We start from the raw sequence: 25374 nt of genomic DNA, 5'->3' as shown, positions 1-25374 counted from the left end.
GTTGTCACTTCAACCCTGGCTAATATTTCTGGGTTGCTTTGGGCGTCTTATTCTGCATCAAGACAGACACGTTTCCCTCGGATTCTGCTCCTTTAGTCTGTGGGCTTCCACAAGGATCGTTTCTGGGCCCATTATTTTGTGTTTACATTTTTCCACTAGGTGGCAGTATTCTGCCTTTTTCTGATGTCTCCTATCACATCTATGTAGACGACATCCAGTTGTATCTCTAAAATGGCATAGGCTAGAAGGCTGTCCACTGTTGTCCAGTGTTTGTCTCAGATTACTGACTGGGTCTCCTGCAATTTTCTGGTTTTAAAAACAAACAAGGAAGAGACATTTGTAAGAGCTTCATTCTAAAATCAGACATTTGCTTTTTTTTTTTGCCCTGTAACCCAAAACAATGTAAAAAAAAAAAAATGTGACGTGAAAAACTTGCTTCCATTGCACACTAATTGCGATATGTCCAATTTTTGTTCTAGAATGGTTTATTCTAGAGACAAAAACCTTTTATTGTAAAACATGAGTATTTGTGAAATTGCCATGTTTCCATTAAGCAGATTCATTTTTGTAATTCCAATTTGTACAATTACATAGTCTCTGGAAACACATGTAGCAAGAGCTATTATCCTCAAAGTGAGTAAAATCGGTAACCTTCCAAGTTGTTACCAGTGGGATGAACTTGGACTCCTTTGATTCAACTGAGAAGGTGGATGTCCTCCATCACCTGGGTGGAGCACATCCACGTGATGGATGTCCTCCATCAGGTTGTTACCTAAGGCACAAGAGCCTGACAGCAAGTCGACCTCTGATCAAATTGAGAATCAGTGGTATGACCTTAAACATGTCATCCATGCCTTTCAATGTGGCTCAATTAAAACGCCCCTACACAGAAAAGTGAACCCAAATTTCTCCATTGTGATGATAAATGCTTAATGGTAGTTGTTGTTGGTATGGATGGCACAACCAGTTATCATGATGGGGCTATTACTGTTTCACCTCAGTGCAGGGAGAAGTAAAGTTTTTTTTGTCATTTAAAAATACTATTTTGTATTTACCAGTGTAGTCTTTGATTATAAAAACTGGTTTGATGATTTTAAACAAACAAACAAACAAAAAAAAGCTAAACCAGAAGGAAATTTGTAATGGGGCAAATGCTTTTTCACAGCACAGAAAATTGCAAACAGTTTGTCGTATCACTGCAGTATTTATGACACTCGGACCAGAAACTCGGTTCAGGTTCAGTTCAGGTTGAATTTCTTTTAAGTGGAAACAGAACTTGGTGGAACCGGCTTTTTTGGGTTTTTTTCCACTGCATTTTTTTGTAATGAGCTTCAAAACATCATAAATCTTCAGGCACTTTGCTTCTCTGTATGTTTTCAAAGCTTAATTGATCTTCAGGAAACTTGTACTGTAATGGTTTTGTTTTGGCTTTTATTGGTAATGAATTGTGCTGGATTTAGCTAGCATGGGTTCGAACAATAAACCTCCGCCTAATTTGTATGACGTTTTGACTTCCAGAGCTACATAGTTGTCTTTTTCTTCTTTTAACAATTTTGATTAGGATTAATGCGTGTGCCGCCATCGAATCCTTGGATGATCTATCTCAACAAGAGCTTCCCGGTTAACTAACTGCCTTATTATTATCCTGATCAAAATGACCACAGATCAGGATTGGCTAACGAAGCGGTAAATTGAGAGCTTTGCCGTTCAGCTCAACTCATTCTTCAACACATTGGCTGCAGATGAAGTCCTAATCTATCTATCCTTCTCTGATGCTCCATCCTGCCATCGCCCAAGGAACTAAGATGCTCAAACTCCTCTTGTGACCCCGAACCTGAGCTGGGTTTACGTCACACCCCAGTTAACAGTGTTCCGGTTGGCAAAGTCAGAGAAGTCAGGATTTCAAACGGTGATGCCCAACAAAACATTAGCTGCGTTTCCGATGACCATATAATTACAAAAATGTGAAAGTTTGAAAAATAAATATGCTTAATGGAAACTCGCCAACTTTGAAAAAAAAAAAGACCTCATGTTTTTCGGTAAAGGACTTATACGCCAGGATGAGCTGGTTTTCCAGCTGTATTGCAATTACTGTATTTTGCAAAACTGCAATGGAGACACTTTTTTTTGCATCACAAGTCACATGATCAACAACCGAATGTTATGGTAGGAGGAGGGAAGTGGTAGGAGGAGGATGGCGAGGCATGTTTTTTGATGACTTATTCCATGAACAAACTTATTAACGTGTGATTTTGTTTCTTTTTTAATGGAAACGTTGCAATTGCAAAATTATGTTTTTTCGACTTTAATCGAATACCAATTATTTTCCATCTCTAACTGATCTGCCCGTTCTCATCTGACATCAACATGCTCTTTTCTTCCAAACACCTGCTGCTCACTGGACATTTCCTCTTTTTCAAAGCTTTCTCTGCAAACATGAGAAATTGTTGTCTGTCAATCCCGTCAGTCGCTGAAATCCTCAGAGAATAACTGGCACCAACAAACAACAGACCCCTTTCTTTGAAATCTCGCCAGGCCTATATGTCTAAATGCTCTACTGCCTTTTGTTTGGCTGATTTGCTCCTTGTGTTAATTTAAAAGCTACATAAGCAACTGAACAGGTGTGCAGTGGACCACCAGTGTACACGAGGATTAGGGACCATACCCAAAACCTCCTCTAAAAACGCTTATAAATATCTATTTTAACAGTTCAAACATCAAACATAATATTAACTATTGTATTGTGTAATAATATAATATAAATACGCACAATGAAAACTGTCTTAGTACGACCACATACTCTAATAACAATCTTCTCCATACGCTTTTAAGGGTGCGACCAATCAGCATCAAGGAACATAAATGGCTGGAGTGGCTCTGTGGGTAAAGTTGTCTTGCAACTGGAAGGTTGTAGGTTTGACTCCTAAGTTGCCTACACTAAGTACCCAATCTGCGCGTGTGTAATGCAACATGTGAGCTTTAGTGTAAAGAGCTTTGGGTGGTCAAAAAGACTGGAAAAGTGCTATATACTGTATGTAACATCAGCCATTTACCATTTAAATGGCGCTCCGGCTTTGCAAACTTCAGGTAATATTGTGGAGAATCGGCAAATTTTGCGTGAATAATTTGAAGTTACTTTCCGGGTTCACGGTATTTCATGGCAACGATGGTATCATTAAGGTAGTTTAGGTGTTTTAACATGGAAACCTGAGTAAAGGAGCCTGTTCATACTTTCCGGCTTGTCTATATTTGGGCATACACAAAAAAACCAGAGTCCTTTATCAATCCCAGCATCGACTTCAGTTAAAATTCCTAAAACCACTTTCAAACGTCACAAAACGGCAAATGTAGGTCGGACATTATTCATGGCTTCTCATTACAGTCATTAAGGGTATTTTCTTTCAGCAGATATAAATGTTTATAGTGTTAATCTTTAGGGGATGGGGAGAAATCATCGGAAGTTTACACTGGAACGGATTATCAAATACAGGTCAAGATTTTCCAAAGAACGTAAATTGCGCAATGAATCTCGTGGGAGTCGGGACGTAACGGGACACCTGCAGCATCTCTTGATGATGATTCTGATGCCTTCTTTTCTGCTAGCATGAGAATGTTGGAGAACAGCGCAGGAAGTGTACCCTCAGTCTAGGACTCCACAAGCTTTACTTAAACTTATCTCCATTATGTTTAAGTATGGAGATAAGAATACCGGAGTAGGCCCGAGGCGTGGATGTTTCTGTTATCATCTAAAACAGGGAAGTGGTGATCCTAATGGGAGCGTGAGTTTCCGGGCAGCCAGAGAGAAAGCCAATGTTGCCCCTCAGGGAGCTATCAGTCTGCGGCCGCTGAGGCCCGGCAGATAGCTGCGGCTTCCTTGTTGACGTGCGCTCGCCGGCCCACTCAAATATCCCCCCGGTGATGAATTATATCCAGGAACATCTTTGCTCCGTCAGACAGTTTCTGGCTCGTCCGGGGACTCTTGAGTGTGAGGCTGTGACTTTTTAAAAGCTGACAGGACGAAACATGAAGACCAAGAATAGTTGTCCTCCTTTATTCCGAAGAAATGTTTTGTCTCTGTCAGACCTGACTCAGTGCGAGGCAAAGCTGTCTGAGTAGTGTTGACATGCTGCAGAAACCTTGTGTGCTTTTGGAGATTGTCGATATATATTTTTAATGTGTTTAAACATATTTGTGGCCTACACGTCATCACCTTCCTAAAATAATGGCCTGAGTAATTTTTTTTTTGCCAAGTTTTTTTCCCCCCCAAATCATCTTCTGGCAAAAAATGGCTTGTCCCTTTAATTTAGGAAGGTGATGATATGTAGCTTTTAAACGGGAAGGTGTCATGGATTGATCTGAGTACAAAGATTCTCCTGTTCCTCCTGATACTGTAGTTAGGACCAGCCTGGACATTCACACTTTGCCGGATTTTTGTCGCTGTGGTTTCTTGTGGATTTAACTTCGGCCCTATATAGTAATTGTGGCTTATGATCTCCTTCTAATTGGACAGCACACTAATGGCCAATCTGAATCTTGTGGCAAATTCGAAACAGTGCATCATGTTCTTATGGAGTGTAGTAAGTTTATTGTACATAGGAGAACCCTCTTCTCACGGATCTTCGATCTGGGATTTAATTCAGTGTCAATTAAGACTAAAGCTATCAATCGATTAAAAAAAAAATCTAACCACAAGTTAGAAATTGGATTCTTCCTCTCTCGTCTTTTCTCTCTAGCCAATAGTTGTACCACCATATCCGCCTCCTGAATCAGATATCATCTTATCTGCTTAGAAAAATACAAGTTTGCCTCTGTCACTTGCTTTGCTGTCTGTGGTTTTGAATCGATTCCAGCAGAGTGAGTCACAGCTAATCAGATGGAGGAATACAACCAACAGCTTGAGCACATCTAATCTAATGCAGCAACACAACTTTGTTCGGCTAAAAAAGTTATAGAAAAGTGAACAGAGCTCAAATCTGCTCATGAAAGTGTCAAATTGTACCATTGAGGAAATTTGGGTTTGATTTTTCTTTAGCAAATTCACTGCAAAAACACAAGTATTTGTGATCTAGTTTCTAATGCAAATATCTCAGTACACTTGAAATGAGACCAAATTAACTTATGAGTAACATTTCAACAAGATATAAGTGCTTGCTTTAAGTGAATAACTCCTTAGTATGAATTAAAAAGTACTAGTTCCATTGGTGGATTATTTCACTTATAGCATGGGAAAATATCTTATCAGAGCCAGTGATAATCAGTGGAACTTATACTTTTTAAAATCAATATTAAGGAATTATATACTCAAGACAAGCTTCTATATCTTGCTGAGAATCTGCATGTGTGTGCGTTTTAACAGCACATTTTTATGAGGTTTTTCTTGTGTGTAGTTTCGGGAACTGACGGTCTGACGGGATAGCCCCCCCCCTCCCCCCCCCCCCTGTTTTTCGGCTGTCTGACCATGACTTCTGCCGCGCCCCTCCTGAGTGTTACACTAAATCCTCAGGAGGGTTAAACTTCTCCTAGCTATAGAAATGTTTCCATCTGTACCTTGGTGGAGCTAGCATCCACACATGGAACTAGATCTCGTAAACCCAATCAAAGGATTTGTGAGCAAATGAAATCCCAAGAAGCCCCAATTCTTGGCCAGACAAGACTTCAAGGATACAGTAAATGATGAAACTAGATCCATATCAGATTTCAGTGTGTGTTCCAACAGGCCCAAGCCTGGAAGAAGTTCAGAATGAGCCGAGCAGCTCCAAGATATCGTGTCTGCCATCGGCTTCATCTGAGGGCACATTAAAGTCAAACTTTAATGCATATTGTAAAAAAAAAAAAGCATTGATCCTTCTGTTCCCCTGCTGCAGGAATGTCCAGTAAACACTGTTTCTCTGCCATATCTATGATGCTGTCCTTTTCATTGTTGTTCACTGCTTTTCCCAAGAAGTTGACGTTTAAAGTTTCCGCTTAGGCCTTTAAAAAAAAAAAAAACTCCTGGTGTTTCCTTAGGTTTTCGTACTCGCTGTGCCTTCATCCTGCATTGTTTAGTTTCAGTGTAACGCTAGGCTAACAATAGATTCGGTTTGGACATTCATGTGGCACTGCGTGGGGTCAAAAGATGTGAATCTCTCTCCAAAGAGAGGGATGCTTCCTGTTTTCTTTGCTCCCAATTAGTCTCTCTGAAGATACGGAAAGATACATTGTGGAGGAAATGCGAAAGCATCGGGATGCATGACATGCGATCGGATCCAAAGACGGTTTTAATGTCAGGCAATTGTCAGCGCGTGTGCGGCAAGGCGCAGACAGCTGCTTAAATGGTGCACATCAGAAGATTGAGTGATTAGAGCAGATCATTTACAGGACTTGAAATGATGATAACATGGAACATTGGCACAAAAAAGAATGGAAGGATCACAATTAGGAGCTTAAATATTGAGGCAGAGTAGCACATTTGACAGAATCAGATGAGCTAATCAGGGAATGTGGCTCAGTTGTGGCCAGGAAAAAGCAGGAAAACCAAGGGAGGGAGACTAATTAACACAAGCTGTGTTTCCATTGACCATATAATTGCGCAATCTGACATTTTGAAAATAAATTCGCTTTATGGAAACATGGCAATTTCGAGAAAACGTTTGTTTCAGTGCTAGCATGAAGCGGGGTTTGTTCGGCCATTTCGAGATTAGCTTATTCCGCAAAATGTGGAATGGAATGGACTTTATCCACATCACATGAGTCACGTGATCAACAACCAGATGTTGCCACTGGCACAACCCACGAAGAAGACCACAGGAAGTAGTTGGAGGACCACGGCAATGTGAAATAGCGTTTTTTTTTTTCCGACATTTGCGTCATATCGACAAGGTTTTACGCACATTTGTAATGGAAATGTAGCTGCTAAACTAAGATAGATAAAGAAAACAAAAGAGGGGGAAAAAACTGCAAAAGAGAAATTCAAATGTACGAGGAACAGAACACAATGATGAACTAAAAAGAAACGATAATAAGCACAGAGAATATGGCAACAACTAAATATCCCATAAGAAAGTAATCAGACACAATCAAAACCCAAACAACCAAAGAATGTGACGGCAATCTTCCTGTCCCTTAGATGGATTTTATTTGAATATTTCTGAGGACTACATTCGGTTATCCCTTTTCAGAAGGTGACAGTTTGAGTTTAAAGTCCTTTTTGCTTTACATTTTTTTCCCATATTTATGTAGTGTTTGAAAATAAGATGATTACCAACAATTTGGAGGAACTGCTTTACTGTGGCCGCAATGACTATCTTAAATGGAAAATTGGACTTGTCTTCTCTCTTGTGGTGTTTTCCATTTTTCTCATTTCTAGAGGGGATCCATTTAGGATTTTTCATGGTGGGAATTTATGATGCGTTGCAAGTTTTTAGACACAATGTCTTTGAAGATCATCATTGTCAAGCGCTTTGCTTTTTGTTTTTTTGTTTTTTTTGTCTTTGCACTTCAACCCCACAGCTGTGCGGACGTTTACACAGGAGAAACTCTGAGAAGTTTCTGTCGAGTATTAGAGTTCATCGTTGCATAAAACCAGTCTGGTGAAAGTTCCTGGCGATATTCTCGTGCAGTCAGATAACGGATCTCACCGCTGGATTTAGAAGAGGATCAAACTGTGCAAATAACAGCAGAAATGTTATTAGAAATGAGGAAAAACTGTGAGCGCTTAATGAGTTTGTCGGGAGCAATGATGGTTATAATTTCTGAAATCTGCTGGAAGGAAGGAAATAGTCAAACTAGCATTTAAAAGGATATTGGATATGTTATATGGGTTAAGCAGAGAACATTATACTGATTTAAGTGACTATTGGTTGTTGTACCATGCACCAAATAAGTTAGATAAGGAGTTCCACAAGGTTCAATGCCTGGAACCTTAGGTAATATATATATATGAAACCACCTTGTTAAAATCATTGGACGACATGGGATACATTTTTAACAAAACACTGATGATACTCTGCAATGTTTCTCCAGACAGCCCAACAAATCCAAAGCAGTTAGTGAGATTTCAAACAAATCTTGGAGACATTAACATTTTTACTACTCTAAAATCACACAAAATAGAGGTGGCCATCTTTTTGTTCTATTTGGCATCAGTTTGTTTTAAATGCCATGTGCAGTGTTGCACATGATCATGAGTGTACTTCACATTTTTGGGAACATGAATTTGTATATTTCTTATAAACAAAGACCAAGGAGGTAACGGACTATTTGATTTAGGTTTGATTTCAGACAAAAAATTATTTAGACAAAAAAGTCACTTTTGGCACAAAATGACTTGGTGCTTTTATTTTAGGAAGGTGACGAAATGAAGGTTTTGACCATTTATAATAAATGAATGAGAACTGGTTCAAAACTGAGAACATGAATCAAGTCCTTTTGACCTGGCTGAACTGAATTTTAGGACTAGTTTTTTAAAGAGTGAACTGGCACAAGAACATGCAAAAGATGTTTCCAAAGGATTTTGTCTTCCATTTAGGATGTGTGACCAGAATTATAGCTAATCTGTGAAAGAATGATGGAAAAACTGGTTAAAACGGTCAGTTATCCCATATTTGTTTCTCTTCTCTGGGATATTTTATCAATATTCAATATTTCAATATTTGTTTCTGCTATGTCCTGTTTGCTCCCAGCCAGTCGAGACATGTAGCTTCACCTTCTGAACCTGATGGCGCTCAAGTTGTCGTCCTGTTATAAGGAAATTGTTCCTCTCCACTGTCGTGCCGTGCTTATTCAAGACGGAGAATTGAGTCAATCTATAAAACAAACCGCCATTTAGGAAACTTTTTTCCTAAGTGGCATTTTGCAGAAGACTAAATCTGAATGTATTCTACTACAGTTAGATTTTAATACGATTCCTGCTGTGTTGCACTGAGTCACAACTGGAGTGATGAATTGAACTGAACTTCCTTAATTCCCTTGAGTCATCTCAAGTGCTTAGAGATGACTTCTGTTGTGAACTGGAACTGTATAAATAAGCTGAACTGAATTGCAGTTTATTCTAAGTTCAGTGGTGTCAGCATGCGAAGATCTTTTACCATCAGTTGGACTTTGGGGATTTGCTTTTAGTCTCAGAGGAAGATTTCAATCGGAAACAACAGATGTGTATATTCCGTTTAACTCTCTTCAGGAAGAGAGTATCCACATAAAAGTGGAAACTATTTCACTGGATTGTGGATTATCATCAATGTATTGATTGGTGGATGGTGCAAATCTTGGATGTCATGAATCAGGGACTTAACTCTAGTCCATATCAGTTCTGAGTCCCTCTTCCTCTTCCTGGCGAGTTCTACCTCCCTGAATGAAAACAGTGCGATCCGAACAGATGTTCCCGGGAACAAAAAGGCGTCTTTTTGTTCGCCGCCCTCCAAATAAAACACCATAACAAAGAAAACGTCACCACAAGTTACAAAAGGTTTGAGCCTGGGATGAAAGTTCACCTTTAAGATTAAAGAATGTCTGTGAGTTAGCATGGTCCAGTCAAAGTCCGACTGAGAATCTGATGTGTTTGGTAGCAGCTTCTTAATCAGGTTCTTTCCCAGGGATCTGCAATGGTAATCACTACAATGAAGGCTTGTATTGTGTCTCCACCTACTGGACAAAGTCATTTATTATTTAAAGGATTTGCAGATGCATATGACGGAGCGTTAGGGCCATTGTAGATGGAACAAAAAGGAGTGGTAAATTTCTGCCTCAAACTCAAGAATTTTCTACAGAAAACAATAAAATTTCTGAGCTCCAAAATTTTGAGATTAACCTAAAAAAATTTGAGTTTTTTGGTGGAAATTAACTATTTTTTTGTATCTTCAATGACCCTAAATAAACTGGTAATACTCCCTCAAACTCTTGAACTGACGTTTTGCTTGACATTCAGCCCTAAACTGTAAATCTTTTGTTTATTTTTCTATTTCTAGGCTTTTGTAGCAGGGTCCTGTTTTGTGATTTACCTGTCACATCAACCGTCTGCCTCTTGTTTGGTGTAGGCCACGATGTAACATATCTGTTCCTTTGTTACTTTCACGTCTTCAGAAAAACCAAATATTAGGTTTTCAGTATCTGTAAGCCACAATCATCCAGATAAATGTTTTCAATATGCAGCTCTGTCTGTGATAAATCTATGCAAGTTTGTTAATGATAAATAGAACTTCAATTATGTACTCATTTATTAGGACAGCAGTAATCCATTCGTTGATGTTAATGATACATATCTCCCCCTAGTGGAGAAAATGTGTTCCATCCAAAGGGTTTACATTAACCCCTCGATGGACTGGCGACCCTGACCCTGCAAAATGAAGCCCAGACAGTGGATGGACAGGTTTGCTCATTAACATTTGCCATAACAAAACCCGGGAAAATGTGTAAGGCTCCATTCCCCCCAAAAAGGAAATGGCAAGGTCTGAAATTGTAATCACATTTATTGTTTTTTTTCTGGAGTTGATTCACTTAAAACATTACCCTTTGTGTACAGTACTGTTTGTTCCTCAGCTGCTATTGTAACACTCAAACATAAAACATACACACACTCGCACACAGAACAGCAAGCCGCACCCGCCGAGGCTCCACCAGGTACACTCTGGGCCTTCTCATACTCAGAGAAAGGAGGATCCCACATCAATTGGCAAAGCGGTCCCCCTGTTTAAGTGTTCTGTGACCACCGAATGAACATCAGTCGCCACCATTCCCACCAGCACCAAGTTTCAGCTTGGAGAAACTAACAGATAACATAATAAAAATAATAATAAAAATTAAAAAAAAAAAAAATACCCCAAGAGTCACCTCCTCAGGACTGCAAGTACAGAAACGCACAGATCAATAAAAATACAAAGCATCAAATGTCGAAATCAAATCACAATAAAGGAATTTAAGTTCACTTTTTGTTTAACTACTTTGCTAACAGAGATGCTGACGGCTCTATTAGCACCAGCAGTTTCTTTAAGTATATGTAGTTTATATAGGTATGTATATAGTCCATAGAAGGATTGAGGAATCATTTGGATCGAACAGTCATTGTTTTAAGCGGACACTGGAACACACCATAAAATGTCAACAACCTACATGGTATGTCTCTTCACTTCTGAAACACGGTGACCTAAAACAAACAAAAATGAAACTGGATCTCGGGTTACGGCCTCCGGATCCAGAGGTTTCTAGATGTGGACTGGCGGCTCTCGAGAGCCCCGCCCCCTTGTCAACTCCTGTTTGGTTTGCAACTGGAATAAATAGAGCTCTACAGTAACAACGGTTTAAGTCCCATGAAGTCTTATAAGGAAGCAGGATTACTCCGAACGCCCCTCCAGTCCGTCGTTGTCCGTTGCGCGTGTGCTAGCTCTCCACCGTCGGGTCCAATGTAAACAGCTTTTACAGAGGCAAGACATGGAAGTAAACAGGCTCTTTGGCACATCCTTCACAACCATGGATGCATTTCAAGTCTTGACTGGACTCTACGACAAGACAGGCTCACACACGAGTCCGTTTTATCTAAGGAGGCGTCTTTTATTCAAGCAGCTTGACTTGAATTTTTTTACCTTTAAAGAAAAAAAAGGACATATTTGTAGTGAATGTACAAAAATGTACAAACAAACACAGGCGCAAACTGGTGACCTACTTTTTTTTTTTTTTTTTTTTTTTTAAATGATACTTTCGGCTTTAAACAGAATGAAATTTTCCACATTCAGATGCAAAATAAAAAATAAATAATTTGGGTTATGTAAAAAAAAAAAAAGGCAGGAAGAACATGGCAACACTGAATGGACGAACTGAAACGAGTAACCGAGGGCTCTGACCTAAGTCGTCAAAGGTCAAGGCTGGGAAAACTTCAGTCGCGACAGCAGGTGGCGCTGCTGTGGAGCTGTAACATGAAGACAGGCACAAACATCAGTAGAATCATAAGAGGGAGCAACGGTTTGGGGATTCATGTGTTTCTACTGTATATGGGGCCTTCCAAAAGTATTCATACCCCTTGAACTTATTTTGCTTTTATATTTTTCCATAACAACGTCAATGTAGCTTGTTTAGATTCTATGCTAACACAAAGTACTGCTTGATTGTGAAGTTTGCAGAAAACTGATATGTGCTTTAATCCTTTTAAAGAAAGAATAATATTAAAAGAAAAAAATTGCTGCACATTTGCACTCAGCCCCTCAAAATTCATAGGTTTTAGACGCACCTGATGCCGTAAGTCTTTTGTCGCTACCAGAACATTTTCACTAAATCTTTAATGTTTTACATTAGATGGAAAACATCTTTTAAAAAGAATCTTTCATCTCGACACAGATTTTCAATTGGACTTTGATCTAAGTTTGGAACATTCCTTGGTCTACGGTCATTTTTAGACTATAAGCTGTTACTTTTTTCAGAGGTTGGGACCATTGTGATGTGGCTAACATACAACCTTTAACCTGCGGATTTTGAAAGATTGGACAAGCTCAAGCAAATTTGCCTCAAGATGAATGTGAAATTGAGATGCGTTAAGTTTTATAGTGCACATGAGAAGGATGAAGATAGCAATCAATGTTTTTTACTGGTAGGGTACTATATATATATATAAATAAAATAAAGAATTATTGTAGATAGTGATGGTCACCTATGACTTATAGATAAGTGCGCCCTACATATGTACACTTTTTTTTTCTTTTCAAAGTTAGTGAATGTGGCTTATATTCAGTCACACTCAACAGTCCGCAGATTACGGTACATCATTGTCCTAGCTGGCATAGATATTACTCCTGGATCAGCGTTTCTGGTTTTTGTTTGTGTGTCTTGTCTGTACAAAAAGCCCCAGTTTGGCACACTGAGCCTGGTTCTAATGCAGCTTAATCCTGTTAAAGGGGATTTTTTTTCCTTTCTACTTTCACCGCATGCATGCTCAATAGGAAAAATTGGTGGAAAGTGAAATCGACCTGAATTGAATTAAAATGAGTGTTATTAGCATTGGCGATATTTGCGGAAAATTAAGGTTAATTTTCTTTTCACTTCACATTCATACACTATCATGTGTTGGTCCATAAAATCCCAATAAAATGCATTAAAGTTTAGGACAAAAATCAAAAAGTTCTAAAAGTATGCATACTTTTGAAAATGACTGTATGCGTGTCTGTGTATTAACATGTATATAAGATCGCTACATTCCAGCTAAATATATGTAGACTTTGGGGGACAGTATTACAACAAAAAGGTTCATCTGAGTGATTGTTTTTTTAGTTTTGTGCTTCTACCTGTTGTTCCAAAATGTCACTTTAACACATGTAAATTGTTTCATTAAGTGCAGGATGACAGTGTCAAATTTAAAAGTGCCTTTTTAACACCAAGTGTTTTACCACACACCTAAAAGTCTCAGCGGTGAGACGAGCATGATTAGAAATTCAGTCAGGATTCCCATCATCTCACAAGTCTTGCTCGTGTGAGGATGGAGGGTTGAGCTGTAGTAGACAGGGCAGTAAAAGTATGATAAAGGGTTCATGTTAGCCTCTTAGTGTCCCAGTGATTGGGAAAGGTACAGAAATATCTGAACATTCAGTATAAACAAGGCAAACACAAAGTAGTATTTGATCTCTCCTCATGACCTCGGACAGTTCCCATTATCACCCATCCCCTAACCCAAAGCGGAGCCAGGAAAGCTTCGTTCCCGTGGCAACAGGACTTAGGAACAGTCTAGAGATGCTTCAAAGGTGCTTGGGGGGCTTCAAAAGGGCTCTTATGATGGAGAAAGCTCCTCTCTTATTACAGTTTCTGGAGGTTGCAGGGAGGAAAAAGCGGTGGGCGAACAAAACAAGCGGTGACGCGCGAGGAGCTCGGGCTCACACCATCTGTGTGGGGAGAGGAATGGGAGTGGGGATTATGGCGGCCTGCTCCTCTGAAACCTGTGTGATCTCTTTGACAGTTACGGTGGGAGCGAACTCCGCCACGGGCGTGGGGGAGTGGCTGCTGGGGGCCGTGGAGCGGGTCGGGCTGGAGACAGTTCTTGAACTGGGGTCGGAGGCGTGGACCGGGGTCAAGTTGTTGTCTGGGTTGTGGCCGTCGGCGGTGGCTGCTTTTAGAGCGGCAGGCTTGTTGTAGTTCATCTTGAAGATGTGCTGCTGGAGGTGTCTGATCCAGTCCTCCTGCACCGACAGTGGGCCGTGGAACTCCACCTCGCAGAACCTGAATAACACAAAGAAAAAACTAACAGAACCGCTGAATATAACCACGATATAACAGAAACAGTTGTTGGAGTAAAAGAAATAAGAACATTGCAGCACGCAGTTGATGTTGTCAGGCCACTTTCTCCCTTGGGAGAAGTTAAATTCTTTAAGGTTTTTTTTTACTGCAGTTACATCAGAACCTAAGCACTTTTTGTGTTGCCGGAGAATCCCAAAAGGTTTACAAAATACTTCACACTGCATCAGCGGCTAAAGTGGAGAAAAGCTTTAGAGGCAGAGGAGGAAGGAACTGCAGTTTGAGGATTAAAGGCGCTATTTAAAACTCAGCCACACAGTTCTTTAACTGATAGTCTCAACATTACCAATATTAAGGGTGCGTCCACACCAAATCCTTTTTGCTCCGCTTTAATCTAACTCTAGTTTGTTGGCCTTCAAAATCCAGTTCGATTGGGGAGAAGGGAATGCGTTAAATCAAACTGTGATGAGGACCAACAAAGTGAACTCCGGTGCAGTTACAATGCAAATGTGAAAACTTAGCGGACCATAGACGACTTCAAAAGCAGGAAGTGTACTAAAGCACTGGGCATTCTGGGTAATTACAACCAAAACCAACGCAAGAGAATAGCGGACCGCTAGCAGTAGTCTTTTGCCAAAGACAAAAGAAAAATCTCCTAAAATCTGACTCCATTCTTGTTTACATTTTATGTACAGTTGTGTTCGAAATAATAGCAGTGCCTTTAGAAAAATGAGTAAATGTCAAAATTCTTCAAAGAAATTGTACTTTAATGAACACAGATACATTGGGGACACAGTACATTCTATTCCAAAGCAAAACAATTGCGCAAAGTCATCAAAACTTAAATGATAATAATAATATTTCAAATAAAGTAAGAAATGGCATGTTCAAAAGAATAGCAGTGTTGCCATCTTTCCTTGGAAACTCAAAAATGTACTGTACAAACAAAGAAATTCTTGATAAGTGAACCTAGCTGAGTATCCTAAACTAATATTTTGTTGCAAAACCACGGTTTCCGATGACTGCTACACATCTGTGGTGCATGGAGTCAACCAACTTCTGGCATCGTTCCACAGGTATTGCAGCCCAGGATAATTGCACTGTATTCCACAATTCCTCAGCGTTTCTTGGTTTTGCCTCATGCACTGCACTTTTAATGTCAGCCCACAAGTTTTCGATGGGATTAAGGTCCGGGGATTGTGCTGGCCACTCCATCAGTTGAATCTTGTTCATCTGGAACCATGCTTTTGCTCGCTTGCTGGTGTGTTTGGGGTCATTATCCTGTTGAAAGGTCCACCTCAAAGGCATTTCCTCCTCAGCATATGGCAGCATGACCTCTTCCAGGATCCTGATGTACTGGAACTGATCCATGATCCCTTGTATGCGGTGAATCGGACCAACACCATAGTATGAAAAACATCCCCATATCATGATGCTTGCACCACCATGCTTAATGGTCTTCAGTGAGTACTGTGGCTTGAATTCTGTGTTTGCAGGGCGTCTGACATACTGCCTGTGACCCTTAGACCCAAAAAGAACAATCTTGCTTTCATCTGTCCACAAGATATTATGCCATTTCTTTTCAGGCCAGTCAATGTGCTCTTTGGCAAATTGTAAACGCTTCTGCACATGTCTTTTTCTCAGCAGTGGGACTTTGCGGGGGCTTCTTGCTGGAAGGTTAACCTCAGTAAGACGTCTTCTGATTGTCACAGTACTCACTGTCAACTGAAGGTCTTGCTTGATCCTCTTGGATCCCATCATTGGCTGAGTCTTCGCCAGTTTGGCTATTCTTCTGTCCATTCGAGGGGTTGTCTTTCTTTTTCTTCCTCGTTTTTCAGTTTTTTGCTCCCATTTCAGGGCATTTGAGATCATTTTAGCTGAACAGCCAATGATTTTCTGCACCTCTTTGTATGTTTTCCCTTCTTTAATCAATTTTTTTATTAGGAAACGCTCATCTTCAGAACAGTGTCTGGAACGACCCATTTTCATTGTTTTTTCAGGAGAAATGCACAGCCAGCATGCCAGTTGTCTTGATCCTTAAATACGGATCACCTGTTAACACCCTTTTTTCCCAGAATACCCTCCCTAATTGATGCCCTCTCTAATTGGACTCACCACTGCTATTTTTTTGAACACACCCTTTTCAGTTAATCATTCAATTTCACAGAATCCACAGTATGCATGGCTGTCCTGTTGGGTTTGTTGGTTTTCTATACCTTTATTTTACCCCCCAGAAACTTATCTGGGGTATAGAGTTTGAAATGTTAATAAAACCAGTGATTTTCTTGCTGCTGTTGAGGCACTGCTATTATTTCGAACACAACTGTAGAAGGAAGTTGTGCTCAGTGTCTTCTTCTGAGGTTTTTGTATTGTTTCTTCAGTGGTTCTTTTGTGCAGTGCCTCCACAGGCAAGGAGATTAACAAGTAACTCAAAGAGTTTCGTTCCACAGTGCAATGTGAAAGAGAACCGCACCAGTTGAAAATGTAACAAATGTTGGTTTTGGTCCCCAGACTATCAGGTGTGAAAACACCCTTACTGCCCTGAGTGTTTCTTTCTTTCATGGATACAACTGAGCTCATAGGTTTTCCTTACCGGCACTTCAGGGTGTAGAACTTGCCCACCAGTTTGACCAGTGGGTAGGAAGGTGGCTTGGGTACCAGGGAGGGGACGGTTCCTGTGCGCGGGGGCTTTGGAGAGCCACTGTCCCTGTCGGCTCCGTCTGGGCAGGATGGGTGCTTCAAAGGCCGACGCTCAAAACCTTAGAGCAAGAGAACGCAGCAAAATTCATGTCTTTAATCACTTTGTAATATGGAGGAGGACTCCAGTTTTGAAACTTGTTGAAGTTACTAAGAGCTAACAGGAAAATCTATAACACATTTTTGGTTTGCATGTTCTGCCAGTAAGATTTCTATTATTTATGCATTTATTTTCTGTACACATTTGGTTTAGGCAAAATGGTCTTAAAGTTTCATCTCAATATCTTTGTGGTACTATTGTGATAACAATTATTTATGTTAGGTAATTGTTTGGCTGTGCCTGTGTGTCACAACAATTATAGTCCCCCCAAATACAAATACTGCTCTAGAAAAACATTCCCCTTGGTAGAATGCTTCTTTAGGAAACCTGTCACACAAAGAAGTGTGATTTGAACCATTAAACTACAAACAGTGAAGGCATTTAATCATATTTATTTAAATTGATTGATTTTAATTGATGCTTTCACTGAAAAAACTGGAGAAAACAGTAAAAAATGCCAACTTTTATCCAACATGTAGAAACAACAAAGCAGTTAACATCAAAGCTAACATTCTTAAGGATGCTCTGATTATCAGTATGGCTCTTAAGATAATTTTAAGAGATATCTGTGCTGTGTGTGGTGTGGTAAGAGGGATGTGGTCCACATGGAAGGACGACAAGAACACGGCAATCTAAAATCGGGGACATTCAACATGTTTGATCGTCTTGGCTCGATATCGCAGCATGTGAGGCAATCAACCCAGCCTGCATAATGTGACATTTGGCCAATCAGAAAGTGACGTGACAGAAACACGGTTGGTGAATCCAAAATACACAGAAGACAAAACAACTGCCATGACAGACCAGCAATAACAGTCTACAAACTATCGCCGTTGCTTCTTCCCAGTCGGCCAAAGTGGTTCATGCGTGGTGTGACATTGATAAAACGGCATAATTATGAACTGGCAAAATATGAACGAATAGCGGTTTTTGCATTTGAAAATTTCTCTAAATGAAATAATAACGAACATCTTTTCAACTTCATATACTTTGGCAGTACACAGAAAAATCTGCTTTGATCTAAAACATTACTTAAGCACACAACTGTTATCTTAAAAAGCTACAATTGTAGGCCTGCAATCAGTGGATCAATTAATGAAATGACAAATCAAAACAAACTCAAGGATTTTCATTTGCATAATTTATTGTCTTTCTTTTTTCTCTCTTTCTACCAAAACTGGATCACAAAAGTCTTCAATCTGCTGCAACCTGCCACTTTTATTAAGGATGAATCTGACACCGAGACTTCAGAATTTGATTTGTTGGTTTAATTAAGACATTTAAAATGTTTCAGCATTAAATGTTCATTAGAATTTAAAGTTCATTGATAGTTGATCATGTGTTTTTGCATTATTATGCCTTTGCCATTATATTACTTGAAAATGGTCTAAAAAGAACAATATTACCGTTTATCGCAATGACTTCTGGGATAATTTATCGTCCAGAAAATTTGTTATCATGACCGACCCAGTTTTGAAACTTGTTCAAGTTGCTACACCTACACCTGCATGTAGGTCTACCTGCATGTAAACCTGCATGCAGGTGAATATTTCAGGTTTGTGCACGATGCCACAGAGTGTTGTGTTTCCGTGCGTACCTCTTGGCAGGCGGACATTCAGCTCGCTGCGGGCCACCTGTGCTTGAAGGCTGCTGCCGAGGCGCGAGAAGGTGGGGCTGCTTCCGCCAGCCCTGGCCGGAGCCAACCGCGAGGCGGCCCCCGATTCCTCGTCGGCGGCCTCGGAGGAGCCCCGGCGGAGTTCCTGGCTCCGCGGCCGAGCCAGGCTAGCGGCCAGGGAAGAAGACCACTGAGAGGAAGAAGGGGACGAGGAGGAGTGGGCCTTCTGCGATGAGATTGGGAGGACATGATCAGAATCCACAGAAGAGGTGAGAGGTGAGCTCGTCTTCTGGAACACGGAAAAACAAGTGATCTATCAGCAGCGCTTTAAGGAAAACTATACTATCACTGCCGAAAGACGATGTTCTGAATAGACTTTATAACATACATGAGCTCTGAATATGATCAATATAAAACTGGGAAGCTACAACTGAGTTTATCATAGCCAGAAAAAAAAACGAGCAGCCAAGAATCAGATCTGAATATCTAGTCTTAACAAAACGAGACCAGATGGTCGTGCTTTTATTTAAGATCCCTCGTCTCCAAAATATGTTCAACCGTTAAAAAATAAATATATTTTCATGATCAGCAGCAGCAGGTGACTTTTAGGTTAAAACATGTTGCTTCTTATTATTTTTTAAAATTCATTTATGGACAGTTATGGTGGGTTTGGATGCCTTACCATGTTGGGTTAGATTTGTTCAAGTGACAGAAAATGGGATAAAGCAGAGAAAATAAATATTATACGCATATATTTGAATCAGTAAATACTGTATATATTGACATGAAATTCCCATCGATTTCAGCAGTGTCACTTAAATTACACCAAGCATTAAGTCATGTGTAATAAACTGTTATAAAAGTCATCTGAGTATTTAGAAAGCAATTCTGCCTCCTATCTGTGCTAATTAACAGACTGGTTTAGTAACAGGTTGTTTCTCATTAGCAGGTTATCACGAAAGACACACAAGTAAAAGCAACGAGCTTTCTCCGTACCTTCGCAACTTTACTGTTGCACAACATGCTGATGGGATTGGCTACAGGCATTATTTCTAAACTTCTGAATGTTCCAGCGAGCGCCGTTAGGGCCATAATAAGGAAGTGGTAAGAACAACATTTCATCATAACCCTCCCAAGTCCAGGTGACAGAGGAGTCAAGGAAATCATCAGAAGAGTTTCTAGAGCCAATTACAACTCAAGAGGGCCCGACGTATCAAACCTGTGGAAAATCTGTTGATTTGGAGATTTAATTCAGAAAGGAGTGTAGGATAAGCTCAAATCAGTGTGGCCTTGTAGAGAAAATCAAGCTGTGTCCAGGATTATGAGTCCTGAATACTTGTGCAAAAAAAAAGGTTTTTGGCAGTGTCAGCGTTCATTAACCTAAATATATCTATGCTCGTCTACTTATTTGATAGAAAATAACATTTTTTAGCCAGGTGTGGCAGAGTTAAGTGATGAATATGACTACGGGGTTTAAAACAATGTTGGTGCATGAATCTGGACAGCGTGTGGGATTAATTGCTAACTGTTTCCAGAGATGATTAAATACAGCTAGATCGCGTCCATTTAAAGAGTCTGCAGCTGTGGATCTCTTGCATGTAGTTACGAACTCAAATCAACACCATTTGGAAATTGATGAGATCCACTGAGCGTTTCAGAAGATGAGGAACAGCTACATGTACATAAATAGTGCGCTCAACCGTAGTTGCCTTTGTGAAGATTTACAGCGCAAGACTCCACTGCTGAAGAAAAATATTTGGAAAACACTTAAGAGGCGCTGGGATTAAATAAAGCTCAGTGAGTGTGTCCTATACTCAACTTTAATTATTCCACTTTATTACATAGAATTTAATTCATAAACCTTTCCTATCTCTTTTCATATCTCTGTGTGTGAGGATTACTTGGGCTGTTACTGATAATCTAATATGAATTTCGTGTCAATAGCCCCATGAGAAACATGTTTAATTAAAAAAAAAAGTTAGTCTGTTCAAAATGTATTTTCCCCGCTTTATTTCCCTCGATACTTACATTTAATCGCATGATTGTACAGCTGAACATAGCACAAAGTAGGTATGTTATTTGCTAATGAGGATAAATTTGAACTCTGTGAAAAATAAACGACAAGCCATTGTTTCTCTTGCTGTAGAATACAAACTACAGTTTTCAGCAAATGGTGTTGTGCCAGTTCCCAAATTGCGTAATTTATAACCATAAGTGAAAATGCAGGCGCCATCTGTGTAGCACGTTAAAAGGAACCTGCTGGTTTAGTTAGAGAGAGCGAGTTTGTGTGTCAGCTTCTGGCACATACCAGCCGCAGAAGAAGCTGAGTTAACTATATCATAGAAGTTTGGAACCTGTAGACGTGTTGCGTTTTCCCTTTCAGAAAAAGGTTTTTAAAAAAATAAAACTTTTAGTTGAAAGTGTAATCCTAAGTGTATCCTCGGCGTCTGTGACATGCTATGGGTAACTGTGGAAATAATGAGGAAAAAAAAAAGAAAAAAAAGATTTGGCACATGCACACGTTAGATAAAACTGAAAGTGAACTGCTGCCAGACAGAAAAGTAGTGCAAACGCTGCACATTCTACTAAATAGCAGCAAATTTCTGGCTGCGGACGCCAAATAGTTACTCAAGCCACAAGCGCAGAAAAATAGCGAGGCTTTAACAAAATTACAAGCGAGCCAAGGTGGACCTCAAAATCCTCCAAGATGGAGAAACACTCAACTCTCTGACCTGAATGTAAAAAAATAAATACAAATCATCTGACATTCTGATCGTGCACAACGACAAGGAATGCTAATGTGCAGGAAACAAAATGCATTCAAGTACAGGAAGATTTAACAGACTACACAGATAGCTTTATTACCTTATTACTACATCTGTTGCTTTGTATTTGTAAGATTTCAACAGTTTCTAAATCATGTTAAGAATGATTTAACTACAGAGTTAGCATGTTATCTGATCGGTATCATAAGCATTATTAATATCTATGAAGTGCAAATTGAAAGTTACAAAAATGACTTTGATTCAAAAAGAAGTACAAGGAAATCCCTCTTTACTCTGATACCCATAAATAAAGTCCAGTGCATGAAATAGCCTTCAGAAGTTACCAGTGTGTAAATTAATCTCAGTGTAAATAAAGGTGATCAAAACTGATGCTAGTAACTGCACACCTACCAATACATCCCCAGCATGGTGGTAGCATCATAATGTGGGGTTGATTTTATACATTCAGGACAGAGAAGCTGGCTTAGAGTTTATCTGAAGTAAGTGGAGATAAATTACAGAGCAAGCCTAGAAGAAAAGCGGCTAGATGAGTCTAAGCAAGCAGCCAAAGCTAAGATGGAACAGCTCAGAAAAGATCATCTGTGGTGAAACTTTAATTTGATGTTCACAGATGCTCTCTATTAAATCTGACTGAGTTCGACTATTTTGCAAAGAAGAATGGGCAAACATTTCAGTTTCAAGATGCTCCAAAGCTGGTGGAAGGATGGTTCTACAAAGTATTGACTCGGGTAGGACGAATACAAATACAAGCCTCAATTTTCTGATTTTTTTTATGTGAAGAAAACGTCTCTTTTGGTCTAACAAATAAAATGCCAATGAAACAGAGGAAAGATTACTGCAGAACTGGATCTTGGAAAGCCAAAAATCTCAACATTGAACATATGTATGGATTATGTCCAATTTTTTTATTCAGTAGTGTTAATTTGTTTTCATCCTTGTTTTTTTTTTTTTATTATGCGTGTTAACATCGACTTGCCAATGAGACGAACGATGGAAATTAGTCACTTGGCTATAATCCTATAGATTTGCATGTAAATGTTTGTTAATACGTCTTGTCCTATTTTAAAAAAAAATAAATAAACTTGACATTGTAATGTGACAAAAAAAAAAATGTAGAGAAAGGGGTGTGGATATTTTTGCAGGGCACTCAAACAAGTTTTAGTACTGTCTCACGAATGGAAGAAGCTCCTCTAGGACACATCATCCCTATTATTAGACAGACGGCATCACACTCCTCACAGCACAACCCCACCCAGCTTCACCCTGAAACATCTAATCAGCCTGAACACAAACACCGCCAAGGCTGTGGGCTATCTGCTCAGTAAAAACACAACTTTTAAAACCTCTGTGGTTCATTCCTTTTCAAAGTCTTACATGTTACTGTTGCCTCAATAACAACAATATAAAATAGGTTTCTAATTATTTTTACGTGTTTAACATTGCTGCAGTTTTGATACCTGCATATTAGTTGGGTTGAAAAAAAACAAAAAAACAAACAAACCTTTGTAATATAATCCCAAAGATATTTAAAGAGTAGTTTCTGCTCCATATGTGTTTCAAATCAGAGCTTGGAGAAAAAGGTGTGAGAGAGAGTGACGCAAATGCACCAGAAACTAATTTCAGAACAGGGGAGGAAAAAAAAAAAAAAAAGAGACTCGACACATTTTCTTCCATCAACAGCTCGCTATAATTTATCTGAAGATGAAACATAAGCTGCCAGGCACCCTGGTTACTATGGTAACTATCAAGTGAATAGCAGAGTCGTTCTGGCATCTGTCCCCACAGTGATTTTTTTTTTTTACAGGGAGTAAAGACACAGGATCAACAGTAAAGCTCTGAGCTGCGAGACAACACGTCTGCAGCTTTCTAGGACACAAAATGTCTGTCGTGCAGCCAGCAGAGGCCTGACTGATCTGAAATCAGGAAGGCTGTTTAAAGACCCTGGAAGGAGAAAACTGAAGAAACCGCACAGCAGGCTATCAGTGTTTACTATGTATTTACCTGGCTACTTGCTAAGAACACAAGGATTTTTAGCGCTGATAGTTTTTTTCTTGAACAAGCTCGTTAATCAAAAATCAAATCACACGTCTGCATTTAATAAGAACTGCCATTCATCTAGAGATCCTTATGGAAAATATTGGATGTGACGTTTATTTTACTGGGATTTTATGTGATTGAACAACACAGTGTCGCAGGTAAATGTGTATCGAAAGAAAAACCTGTGTACTGTACATTAGTTTTCCAAATACAGCTGTGGCTCTAAACAAGAGGTTTTTTGTCCATTCTTCCTGCAAAATCATAACTTTTGTGAGACTTGATGAAGACTACCTGTAATCAGATATTTGTAAGTTTTGCCACAGATTCTCAATTCAATCTGGGTGGGCCTTTCTGACACATTAATATTCTCTAATGAAAATAATCTGTTTTTAAAAAGCTATTATTGTAGCTCTGGTTGTATTTTTAAGGTTCTTATTCTGCTGGGAGGTAAACCTCTACATCATCAGAGCAAAACATAATAATTACCAGAAATAAAGTCTTGAAAACATCAGTATTTGTAATTACTGTATAGTGTGTGCTTCACTTATTGAACTGACACAAAAATAAATGAATTTTTATAAAATATTCTGATCTCGAGTTGAATATGACTGTAAACTGATAAGTTTACACAAAACTCCACTCAGGTCACTATTAAGGCAAACATTTCCACTAGATTTGATTTAACGGTATCAGAAGAAAGTAAGCTTAATACAAATGCAAAAAGCACACTTCAAATTTTAAACAAACTTTGTGTTGGTTTATCACATAAAATCCCCCAAAAAACCCCAGAGTTTGTGGTTGTCCTATTGTCACCTTCCTAAAAGTGATTTTTTTTTTTTTTTTTTTTTGCCAAAATCACTTGGCAAAAAATTACTTCAGAAGGTGACGATTTTGCAGAATGAGCTAAAGTTAAACAGGCATGAAAACCTTTGCCAGGCACTAAATTCTACCTCGGCGGTGCACTTCCAACAAAGACCGAGGGCTCCTTACCTTCTTCGGGGAGGAGCGGTTACCCTGCATGTAGTTGCGGTGCATCTCCAGGACCTTTTGTGGTCTGCTGCGTATCCAAGCGCTCAGAGTCTCGATAGGCGACCCGTTCACAGACCACTCAGTCACGCCAAACTGCCTCAGGTGGGCGCGCGCGTGGCTGGCTAAAGCCTTACGATTCTCAAAGTAGAAGCCGCACAGCTCACAACTGGGGTCTGAAAAACACAGAAAGGGATTAGAGTTCTTGTTTAGGGATGAATGATCGGAATTAGAAGGGACTCTGCATGAGCATGATGGCTGCAGCTTACCCTGGTGTCCGTGCTTTTCTGGTGAAGGTTTCCTTTTGTAGGAGAAATCGTGTGGAAGCGATGGGAAAGTCTTAAGTCGATGTGCGTGTGAAGCAACGGCCTCTGCTGACTGGGTCTTATCTGACATGGGCCTTTTGGCCAGAGGGGACAATCGGAACAACTTCCCTGCAGGCTGGGAGACAGATGGACCCACGGGGCCGAGGCCCTGCTTGAGCATCCTCGACCCGGACTGCACCAAACTGAGAGGAGATTTACGAAACTTGGAGGACTGGTAGCCTGAAACACCCAAACCATCTGAGCCACGGGCTCCTGCTGCGTTTTCCCACAGCGGACTGGTGGTTCCTTGCCTGGACTCTTTCTTCACTCCTTGGTCCAAGCGAGATGAGCTACTGGACCGTCGCTTGTGCATGACTTCCCTCAGAGTGTCGATGGGCGAGCCATTGACAGACCACTCCGTGATGCCCATTTGCCGCAGATGGGAGCGCGCGTGGCTGGATAGACCTTTGCGGTTCTCAAAGTATTCCCCACAGAACTCGCATCGAATGTCCCTCGTAGGCTCCACTTCATGGGCCATGGCTGAGAGGAAACCAGGAGGTAAAACAATATATTACAATTTTCATTAGGAAATGAATGTACAACAATTACACCTGAAATTCTTTCAAT

The 25374-nt window shown here is 39.9% G+C and overlaps 1 protein-coding gene and 1 long non-coding RNA gene across 9 annotated transcripts in view; one reads left to right on the top strand and one right to left on the bottom strand.

Moving 5' to 3' along the window:
• Positions 1-147: 147 nt before the first annotated feature.
• LOC116735033 (uncharacterized) lies at positions 148-16766 on the top strand. Its single transcript, XR_004342315.1, has 3 exons — positions 148-159; positions 5702-5704; positions 16617-16766. It is a non-coding gene; the product is annotated as an uncharacterized LOC116735033 (long non-coding RNA).
• The window catches only part of wizb (WIZ zinc finger b), a 35827-nt gene continuing 20877 nt past the window's right edge, over positions 10425-25374 (bottom strand). For 4 of the 8 annotated variants that reach the window (XM_032586618.1, XM_032586619.1, XM_032586622.1 and 1 more), the window contains 5 exons: positions 24712-25287; positions 24407-24618; positions 18576-18882; positions 16775-16940; positions 10425-14166 (listed from right to left, as the gene is read on the bottom strand). In XM_032586618.1, the coding sequence (XP_032442509.1) occupies positions 13824-14166; positions 16775-16940; positions 18576-18882; positions 24407-24618; positions 24712-25287 (1604 nt within the window). In that variant the 3' untranslated portion in view covers positions 10425-13823. The remainder of the gene's footprint in view (positions 14167-16774; positions 16941-18575; positions 18883-24406; positions 24619-24711; positions 25288-25374) is intronic. The other 4 variants (XR_004342314.1, XR_004342312.1, XR_004342313.1 and 1 more) reach the window with 4 other exon arrangements.

Source organism: Xiphophorus hellerii, chromosome 16, assembly GCF_003331165.1.
Source record: "Xiphophorus hellerii strain 12219 chromosome 16, Xiphophorus_hellerii-4.1, whole genome shotgun sequence".
Lineage (NCBI taxonomy): Eukaryota > Metazoa > Chordata > Actinopteri > Cyprinodontiformes > Poeciliidae > Xiphophorus > Xiphophorus hellerii.
This window is presented reverse-complemented; position numbering and strand designations above follow the sequence as displayed.